We start from the raw sequence: 11032 nt of genomic DNA, 5'->3' as shown, positions 1-11032 counted from the left end.
TGTGGCCAAATTTCTCTTTGTAGCTTCTGCTTACTGGTCCTAGGTCTGCCCTCTGTAGCTACAAGACCACCTTTGTTTCTCCTGCCTTCCAGAAAGTTGCCAACAGCAATCATTTAACCACTAGAGTATTCTTTTGTTTTAGCCTAAAATCTTTCCTCCTTCACCTACTCCCCATGTAAGAGAAAGAATGTTTCCAGACCCCGGCCTCCTTCTGGCTGGCCTCTTTAGACACTCCCTGATTTATCCGAGAGCCTCTTAAAATGTGGCAACAGATAGGAAATCAGGGCTTCTGATTGGAGTATTCAGTCAAGTGTTTGAGAAAATGTACTGCTTACCAATCATCATATCTCATGCTTCAGTGATCTGCTGTTAATATCATCATCTTGTTGGGGTATGAAAGGGCAAACAAGTCCACAATCTATTTTTGTTAATATGACCAGTCATATGACATGAGGCAGATGCCACTAATTTTTCCCATCTGGGTCTCCGACCTCTGACCTTTTGGAGCGAGTGGGCTTCCTCTCTCTTTTGGAAAATGTTGACATCACACCCAGACCAAGTTGTTACTGAGAGTGGTGATTTCAGGATGTAGCAGAAATTAACAATGCTCTATTACAGTGGCTCTCGTACTTTTGAGTGCTTCATATCACTGGAAGGGTTTAGAGAAGCAGATCATTGGGCCCCACTCTTGGAGCTTCTGATGCCGTAGGTTTGAGATGGGGCCGAGAATTTACACTTCTTCTTCTTCTTCTTTTTTTTTTTAAGATTTTATTTATTTATTTGACAGAGACAGCCAGTGAGAGACGGAACACAAGCAGGGGGAGTGGGAGAGGAAGAAGCAGGCTCCCAGCGGAAGAGCCTCATGTGGGGCTTGATCCCAGAATGCCGGGATCATGCCCTGAGCCGAAGGCAGACGCTTAATGACTGCACCACCCAGGCGCCCCGAGAATTTACACTTCTTAACAGGTTCCTAGGTGATGCTGTAGGAGGACCACTGAGAACCACTACTCTATTACACTTCCTGTGTACTTAGGCTCTGGTATTATGAATTTTCAGAAAGCTTTAGTCAAGGGAGGGAAAAGAAGGAAAAACTCATATCTGTTGTGTGTACTTATGCCAGGAGCAGTCATATATATATAATCTAGTTTGAACAGTGCTATGAGAGTAGAGTCATTATCCTCCCTTTAAAAACAAAAAAAATGACACTCATAGAATTTAAGTCACTTGCTTAAAGTCACATGGGGGAGATCTGGAAACGAATCCCAGGTCTGTCTGACCCCAAAGCTGAGTCCTTCCCCACTGCTGTGCTGCTTCTTCAACTGTCAGCTGGGCCGGAACACCAAAACCACATGTGATTAAAACACACACACACACACACACACACACACACACACACACAACGCCCCTTGAAATTCTTTCACTTGAACTACATGTCACAAAGATAAGATACATTTCATGTACACAAAAAGTGGTCTTGGAACAGGGTGAAGATAACACTGGAGTTTTTCTCTACTGCATGGCTGTTATTGTTTGTAATCATGTTTTCGTGATTAGCCAACTTAAATGTGTCCATTTCTAATTATAGGCTCTCTATGGAGGCTGCCAGAAGCCATGCATTGGAAGGAAGCATATTGGGATTGAAAGGAGCCAGTAATGAGAGATGATAAGGAGTTAACCTGCCAAACACTGTATCTTAAATATCAAATGGGCACATTTTCGAGTTTTGTGGTTTTAGGAAAAGGTTCCCAGTGTTATTCCTATACATCATCGTTTTCTTCCTCAAAAATGCATTACAATGGATGAGCCTAGAAAATGTGCTAAATCAAAGAAATGTGTCACAAAAGACCAGGTATTGTATGAGTGCATTTATATGAAATGTCCAGAAACTGCAGAGATAGAAAGTAGATTAGTGCTTGCCTAAGGCTGGGGGCCTGGTGGTATAGAGAAGTCATAGTTAAAGGGCACAGGTTTTCTGCATGAGGGGATGAAAATGTCCCCAAATTAGACTCCAGTGTTGGTTGCATAACTGTAAAAACCACTGAACTGTGAGTGGTTCACTTTAAATTAGTGAGTTGTATTCTATGTGGATTCTATCTCCATAAAGCTGTTAACAAAGAAAGCACACTGCATTTGGAAAAAAAAGTTTTGTCTATTATACATGGATAGTCGTAGTTTTTTATTTTTTTTAAACATACACAATTCTTTTAGAGGTGAGAACTATGAAATTTAGGTTGAGCTAGATAGGGCCGATTCAGGCAAAGGGGAGCGCCATGGCTGAGTAGTGGTGCCACCCTGAAGTCAGGCGGGAGCTTGGAGGACTTTCAGCTCTAGGTTCTCTCACAGGAGGTGCAGATGTATGGAAGGGAATGTTGACAGCAGGTCACAGTCTCCTCATGAGGGGTGAGGGGTTCAGGGCAAATTTCAGGGTCCCACCAGGAATGACAGAGTGTGTAGCTGGGCCTTCAGTAGAAGCCCAGCCATATAAACTGGGGCACGGAGCAGCTGCTGGGGCACCTGGGGCCCCTTGTCCAGGTAGGGGCAGCAGTAGCACGTCTGACTAGTTGCTGAGAGCCATGTGGTGCTGATCTGGGTAAAGGACTTGGGCTGTGGGGTGGCACTGGCCTGCAGTGGGGGCTGGATGAGGTGGTCTGGGCTTCTCAGAAGAGTCGGGTCTGGTGAGGCGCCACTCACAGCTACCCATTTGATTCCCAGAGTTGTGAGCCTGACCAGGATGTGTCTTCAATGCCAGCTGGGTGAAGGGAAGAAAGAGAACCAGAAAGAAGGAACTAATTGTTCCCGTCAAGTTCCTCTCAATAACCTTTTACTCCTCCCACTGATGGTACCACGAGGTACCATTCCCTAGATCTGTTCAACTCAACATTACTTATGCCAAAGACTGTGATAGGGGCTAGAGGTTAAAAAATCAAGAAACAGTCCTTGCCCTCGAGGAGCTTATAGTTTAAAGGGGGAAGGCCACTCAGAGCAGATCATTTTCAACATGATGCTCATATCCCACTACATGTGCTCATTCCCATGCGTTCAGGTTGAGTTGTAGAGACTGCTTCTAGGGGATCCAACTTAAGACACACATCTATCACAACAACTAAAAAGGCACACACTGAAATGTTATTTAGCATACTTAATATTGCACAAAAGTTAAAATCTTGATCCTTTCCACAAATGTTACTCAAAGGACAAGAATGTTCTTGGATGCACTGATAATTATATTTTCTAGACAAAACCTTGGAAACACATCTAATATGAAAATTTCTCCCATTAACACAGTTCATTGTATCCTCAACAGCAAAATACATAAAGGTGGCACGTTGCGCCAGCAATGAACACATGCTTGTTGTGTAAGTTGATTTTTGATGTCAAGATGTAAAGCCTTCCACAGCATCTTTATTCTCAAGAAGTATGACATTTTGGATTCAACCTGAATGCATGACGATGGACAGATCTGATGAGATGTGATCGATTTTGGAGTTAAAAACGTGTTTAAAAAACTGTATTTAAACTTCATCACTCTGAAATTTGGTTTAAGTAATCTGACGGTGTGTTGCACTATTTTATTTTTATCATACAGCAGGTCACATAATATAGCGGCGAGAGAGCCCTGGATTCCCGTCCAGACTCCGTAACTCAATATCCAAGTCATCCAGACAAATTGTACTCTCTCTGGGGCTCATTTGCCACATTTGTTTGAAAAGAAAAACAAGAAATGGCAGAGGAAAAGGAGAGAGTTTGGCTAAATGATCTCCACTATTCCTTCTAGCAAATTTCTATTAGGTCTAGTAAAGGCCCTTTAATTTCACCACTCGGATCTGTGCACACTGAACCAAACTGTTATTTTATTTTTGAACTAAGAATTTTAGTACTTAAAAAAAAAAAACCAGCACCCTGCCTGAATCCATCTGTAGTTTTAACATTAGGAATTCAAATTGGAGTATTTTTAGCCTCTGGAGTTTAAGCAAGCCCTTAGTTTGAGTCTCTGCCTGCATTTTATAATTTGGCTAATTTAAGTCATAAAGCAATTCCATCTTTGACAAGAAAGCAGGATCATTTTACTAATATTTTTATGCACTTGAAGAATTCTAATTGGAGACCTTGTAAGTACCGATGGCATATGAGGCAGAAAATGATACATTTTTATACTTCCTTGGACTTTGTTTTTTTAAATGAAACACAACCTCGACTGTCAGAAATGCAAGTTATTTCAGATGCCCTCAAAAGGTTCACTTAAAACAGATTGCCAGAGGGGTTGCATTGTAAAATAGAAAAATCAATTCTAGATGAAAGCAAAACACAGAAGCTCCAAATTGGCAAGAAAGAACAGTTATATTAATCGTTTAGTTATTTAAGAGCAGGATGGAGGAGATGGAGAAATGCTTTCCTAATGTCTCAAGATTGGGTGGTTTTAGTCATCATTTCTGTGCTGGGTGCATCTTATAAATAACTTCATGAAAAGGGGCCCTACGAAACTCCAGCCTCTACCGAGCTTTGTGACCTTACTGCCTATTATCTTGTCGCTGCATTGAAGATGTAGCAGGCAGTAATTAGATCACAGTCTGGAAAGTCAGGGAGAGAAACTGGAACGAATTATTTTCTTAAAGGAAGTGGTCATTCAAAGGCAGAAAACCCAATTTCCTTGTCCACTTTGCTAAGGGATGGGTTGGGCAGGATCCAAGAACAGGAAGGGAGAACTCGGCTGGGGTCAGGGAGCGGGGGTGGGAGCAAATTCCCCAGCGCAGAATGTGAGACAAGCCAGCCCGGGAGACGCGGGCCGCCTCGGGAAAGGCGCAGAGTAGGCCCAGCATCTCGAAAGGGTGAGTCCAGGTGAGGGATAGGTTACCGAGCGCCGCTGGCGGGGAGCCCCAGATTCCTCCGGGCGTGGTTCCCGCCAGTAGCTCCACCGCGCGCAGCGGCCTCCGGGGTGTCAGCGCGCAAAGTCGCCGCTTAATCCCCGCCCCCGCCAGATTAATTAGAGCCTTCTCAAAGCAGAAAGTTTCGAGCCAGGGGTTTCTTTCCCAGCCGCAAGTGCATCAGGGAATCGACACTCCTCCGGCCCAGCCGGCCGCCTCTCCCCAGACACCACCTGGTACAGGGTCCCCGGCGACTCGCGCCCCTCCAGTGAGGGCCTCCCGCAGCCCTAGCAGAGTTCTCGAGACCCCCCTGGTGACCGGCGACTCCTCGGGTCACCGGAGTCACATCCCAGGCCCGGGCCGCTCCCTCCAGAGCCCCGGCCCTGGGTTCGCGGCCAGCAGCCGGGGCGCGGGGCGGGGCGCGCCGGGGAGGCAGAGACCGCGCGCTATTCCTGTCGCTGTGAGCTACCGGCATGTTATGTACGGCGCCCAATCATGCCTCCGACCCGCCGCGCTGACCTGCGCCCCCCCCCTTCTTAATCCCCCAGGCTTTGATTTGATCCTCCGCGCGGAACAAGCTCACCCCCCCCCGCCCCATACCCAGTTGTCCCAGGCCCTCGCGGGTGCCCGCAGTGTCCGTCCTCCTCGTCCACCCCCGGGAGGCCAGAGCCTTCGCCCCGCACTCCCGGGACGCCCCGAGCCGGGCCACATCCGCGCATCAGCGCCATCGGAGATCCAGCACCCCTCAGAATCAGTCCACCCACAGCTCGGCCCTTCCAGGTGATGGTGCGTGGCCACTGCGGCCCCTGGCGCGCAGGTGTGGGCTCCCCAAACTGGGACGGGGAGGGGGCTTTGGGCAACGCGCTGGGAGCCTCGGGAGCAGCCACAAGCAAACCCTGCTCCCTCTGGAAGACTCCAAACTCCGTGCCCTCCGCTACTGGGAGCGTCTGGAAACCATTCCCCGACCGGGTTTGCTCTGAGGGGTACAGGGATATCTGCAGGCCTGGATGAAGGAGCCCTGGGCTTTAAGCTGAGCAGGCAAAAAACGGGCCCCTGCTAGGGGCTGTGGGGCTCGCGTAGGGGGCCCTGTGCCCCGAGATGCCTCTGGCCGTGCCGGGTGGGCTCCAGCCCTGGCCAGGCCGCTTCCCGCCCGGGACATCATGAGTTACTTCCTATCTTACTGTAAAGCTCATGGCGGCGCACTGCTCACCGGCTATCAGGCCCTGCGCTCGGAGGGCTTCCTGTGCGATGTGACGCTGGAGGTCGAGGGCAGCGAGTTCCCGGCGCATAGGTCGCTGCTCGCGTGTTCCAGCGACTACTTCAGGGCCCTGTTCAAGAGCCACACCCGGGAATCCAGGGCCAGCGTGATCCACCTACAAGTGCCGTCGGCGGCCGGCCTGCAGCGCTTGCTGGACTTCATTTACACCGCCTGGCTGCCGCTCTCCATGGACACGGTGGAAGACACGCTGGAGGCCGCCAGCTACCTGCAGGTGACCGAGGCACTGGGGCTGTGCGGTCGCTACCTGGAACGCCAGCTGGCGCCGGAGAACTGCTGCTTCGCCGCCAACATGGCGGCGCGCTTCGGCCTGGCGCACACGCTGGGCGCCGCGGAGGGCTGTATCGTGCGCCACCTGCGGGAGCTGCTGCTGCGGGGCGCGGGCCCCATGGGGCTGCTGGAGCTGAACCCCACGTCGCTGAAGGCTGTGTTGGGTGCCCCTGACGTGGCGCGGGTGCCTGAGGACTGGCTGCTGGGTCTAGCACTGGCCTGGCTGCGGCAGGAGCCTGAGGCCGAACGCCTGGCCCACTGCGCCTCGCTGCTCGAGCGTGTTCGCTTCGGCCTAGTACCTGCTGACGTGCTGCGGCGCGTGTACTCCGGCTCTGGCCTCGTCCTGCCCGCCCGGGTCAAGGGCCTCATCATCCAGGCCCTCAACTACCACACGGCGCCCTCCCGCCAGCCGCTCTTGCAGGGCGAGCAGACCAGCGTCCGGAGTCCCCAAACCCGCATCTTGTTGGTAGGGGGGTGCAGGGCGCGGGAGGCGGTGATCGAGGAGGTCGTGGTCCCCCGGGGGGTAGCCAGGGGCAGGGTCGCCGCGGCGGAGCCAGAGGAGGAGGAGGAGGAGGAGGAGGAGGAAGATGAGCAATTGGAAGAGGAGGAGGATTGGGAGTTCACCCAGGACGTGGTGGCCTTCGACGTGTACAACCACCGCTGGCGCAGTCTCACACGCCTGCCTGCGCCGCTACTGGGGCACAGCGTGTGCACCGTAGGCAATTTCCTGTTCGTCCTGGGCGGGGAGAGTCCTTCTGATGGCGCCTCCTCACCCCCGGCGGACGGCGTGCGGGCGGTCACGGCCGAGGTGCACCGCTACGACCCGCGCTTCCACGCTTGGACCACGGTGCCCGCTATGCGGGAAGCGCGGGCCCATTTCTGGTGCGGCGCCGTAGGCGAGGGGCTCCTGGCTGTCGGGGGTCTGGGCGCGGACGGCCAGGCGCTGGCGTCCGTAGAGATGTATGATCTGCGCCGGGACCGCTGGACGGCGGCCGGGGCACTGCCGCGGGCGCTGCACGGCCACGCGGGGGCCGTCGGGGACCGCGGCGTCGTGTACATCTCTGGGGGTAAGGCGGGAAGAGGCGAGGGCGGCGCGAGCAGCCTCCGGGAAGTGTATGCCCTGGGCCCTGGGGAGCGCGCGTGGAGCAAGAGGGCGCCCATGAGCACGGCCCGCTTCGGGCACCATATGGCTGTGCTGCGCGGCGCGGTGTTCGCCTTTCTGGGGCGCTATGAGCCCTTCTCTGAGATCGAACGCTATGACCCCGGCACGGACCAGTGGACTCGGCTGCGGCCGCTACCCTATGATCGCTTCTGCTATGGGCTGGCCGTGGTGGAGGAGACGGCGCTGCTGCTGGGCGGCCTCAAGTGGCGGGACTCGCGGCAGGTGCCTACCCGCAACGTGGTGGGCTATGACCTCGACCTGGACCGCTGGGAGGACATTGGCTGCGCGCTACCCTGGGCCTGGAATGGCCTCCAGTGCGCAGTGCTGCAGCTGGCTGAGGGTGGGGATGAGGAGAGGGAGGGCGGGCTCGGAGAGGCGCCAGATTTAGTGCTGGGCTTATTGGGTTAGTGCAGTCTCCGGACGACAGAGGAGAAAAGTCGCGCTTGAGCAGGCTTACAGAGTAACGCGTGGGCTTTTCCTAAGAATGGGACTCTGGGAGCAGAGCGGCTTCTGAAGTTTAAGGATGCAAACAAAGGCTTGGTCGAAGAGGAAAAATGCCCCTTAAGCTGAGAATGGGAGACTGGAGGGGTCAAAATAGAATGTATGAATAGGCTTCAGTGAGCTGGGGATTTCTAGGAAGACTCATGCTGGTCCAGAAATGGACTTTTGAAAATAAAATATGGCCCTGTTTTCCCTCTTACAGTTAAAGTGTTGCCCTAGGTGCTAAACGGTGATTACTTTTGTGCCAAACAAACAAGGCCAAAAATGTACCACAAGAAGTTGTATACAAAACCCGGAAAATTGTTAGCTATAAAGGCTGTAATAAATAGTCGGAAAAGATGGCATTATCTGAATAAATAGTGAAGGGAAAGTGCCTTCATTAAATAGCATGAAATCATTGTAAGGAGAACTATGATTTTATGATTCAGAACCACGTTTATAGTTCTGCTCTGATGGTTTAATATAAATGTAGAACTGAGTGGGAAAAAATCTCTAAGAAAGCACTTTTTTCTTGGAGAAAATATCCTAGGTTAAGTTCTTTTGTCCCTCATTATTACCCCTAGCCTGCTTTTGCCCTGGCTTTAGGCAGCTCATTGGTTTTAAGTTTTATTTCAGCAGTTCTTAGCCATAATAATCAGGTTCTTCTGGTTACATGGAACATCTAGCAAAACCCAAACTTCTTTCATCTTCTTTAAAAGTTCATTCTGCAGACATGCCGTAGGTTATATTTGTAAAAACAAAAAACAAAAAAACCCCACAAAAAACACAACACATTTTTGGCGCTTCCCCCCCACCCCAACTTCCCAAGAATCAACAGAAAGGAAAGAGGAGTAGGTGAAATTTTCAAGTTTGTGTCAGCTAAATGGGAAAGGAGCTTGATTTTGTAGGGTCTCCGAAAAGATCCTTGCACACACGGAACAGCTGCTGCTTCTGGCTTGTACCACGGATGGAGTGGCAAAGTTCCCTGACTAGGGAAGGGGGTAGGGGGAGGGAGGCTCTGTGATTAGGTATCAGAGAAATGTGGTGAGGACTCTGTATGAATAAAGTAGGTGCCTTATAAGGATTCATTAAGAGCTAAATTTATTTCACTTAAGTTTACAGTGCTGCCTCTCTCCTAGATTTGAAACTAATGCAATAAAATGTACAGATAAATATAGTGTTAAAAGGTCTCTTTCATGCTAAGCTAGTCACGAGTCTTTTAAAATTCATTAGTTTAATTTTTACCATTTAAAACCACAGAGCTGACATTACAAAAGTAAAAGCTGCTTAGTAGCAACACAGCTAGTCTTTCCATCAACTGCTCATTCTTTACAGGGCACAACCTTGCCACTGTATTCATGACACATCCATCAGGTACATATATTTTTAAGTGAATGTACACATTTGGTCTAGTAAACATCAACAAGTCTAAACACCTGTAACAAGCACACTTCATTTTAGGACAAGAGGTTTTGGGTTTCTTTTTTTTACATATACAAAATTCCACAAATTTAATGTACGTCAATATCCATGCAGTAAATAAATGTTTTTACAAATAGGTTTTTTTAAATGATAAAAATATTACACTAGACCCAAAATTCCATACAAACATTAATACATGATTTCTTATCCATTTTGACTAAATATAGGATTACCGAAAATGTGCTGTAGAAAGGCCACTCTCCTGTACAGTGTGCAAAGTCTGCAAAACGATAGTGATTCAATGTTGGTTTCAAAAGCAAAGAAAAAGATCCCTGCTGTGGAGTTTTTACTTTCTCCTCTACAGCAAAAATATTCACTGGCATATATCTGAACTCTTAGAGATGAAAGTACATTCACTGAGCTGTACAGGCAACAGTATAAAGCTGATTAGAAGTAGATTTTAGGATATAGAATAGTAAAGGAGGGTCTCTTCTTCCTCCTAAAAAAAACAGCAAATTGTGACTTGTACGTTATGCAGCCAGACACTAAAAAGCAGCACAGTCATTATCATGCTGTGATCACTTTCAAAAACGAGATACTTATAAATGGAAAATATATGAAGAGGACTTTTTCACAGACTTCATCCACTCTATAGAAACAGTTCATGAAGCTAGGAAAAACCTCTGTAAATTCTTTCTCTCATATAATTCAATGTAATATATTTCTGAATGACCATTATCCTCTTGCTCCTCAGGAGAGAGGCACATTTTTATTTTTCAACATTGTTTTCGATATTAGAACACATATTGGCCTGTAACTAAATGTATTTTACTTCTCTGCCTGTAATATAATTACATAAGTTAAATTAATGGACTAGGGGGAAAATTGGAAACTAACTGGAAAGTTGATTCGTTTCAGTTTATCCCTTGTTTTTTAGGAGCTGGAGTTTAAAAACATGAGTTCGGGCTGAAATTTTATATCTATCTATCTATCTATCTATCTATCTATCTATAGATATATCTATCTCTCTATATATCTGTTAGCTGCCTTTCTGGGTGAATTAGCTGTGTTTTACAAAATCCACTCTCAAATTCCTCTGTACACAATCAGCATTTCATCACTACAAAAATAAAGGAAGATTTAAACCAAGAAAATAAAGCAGCTCTATCTTCAATTTTGGTCTTAGTTACAAAAACATCTTACAAAGCTTTGCCCTGATACACCATTAAGTGTCCCCATAGATTTGGAATAGTATTTCCATTAACCAGCTTTCACAAGTTAACAGACTTTTAAGACGAATATTAGATACCTGAACTTTTCTTATGTTGATGCCTCCTCTATTTTGCTTGACTCTTGTATGCATATCTACATTTCACAAAAATAAAACTACAGCATTAAACTTTGCGCAATGTTTAAGAAAATTCTTAGAACATTTTAATAAATATAAAAAGGTTTAAATTCTTTCCCACCCACAAGGATGTCTGCACCTGAAAAAATGTGATTTACTTTTGAAGTCTTGTTTATATAAAATTAACTTGGAGGGAGAAAAGATGACCTTAG

The 11032-nt window shown here is 48.2% G+C and overlaps 1 protein-coding gene across 1 annotated transcript; it reads left to right on the top strand.

Moving 5' to 3' along the window:
• The first annotated feature begins 5336 nt into the window (after nucleotides 1-5336).
• KLHL34 (kelch like family member 34) lies at nucleotides 5337-10876 on the top strand. Its single transcript, XM_026480167.4, has one exon. The coding sequence runs from the start codon at nucleotides 6023-6025 to the stop codon at nucleotides 7976-7978; it is 1956 nt and encodes a 651-aa protein (XP_026335952.1). The 5' UTR covers nucleotides 5337-6022; the 3' UTR covers nucleotides 7979-10876.
• Nucleotides 10877-11032: the final 156 nt, after the last annotated feature.

Source organism: Ursus arctos, chromosome X (assembly GCF_023065955.2).
Source record: "Ursus arctos isolate Adak ecotype North America chromosome X, UrsArc2.0, whole genome shotgun sequence".
Lineage (NCBI taxonomy): Eukaryota > Metazoa > Chordata > Mammalia > Carnivora > Ursidae > Ursus > Ursus arctos.
Note: the sequence above shows the minus strand (reverse complement) of the source record. Positions and strands in the feature narration are given on the sequence as shown.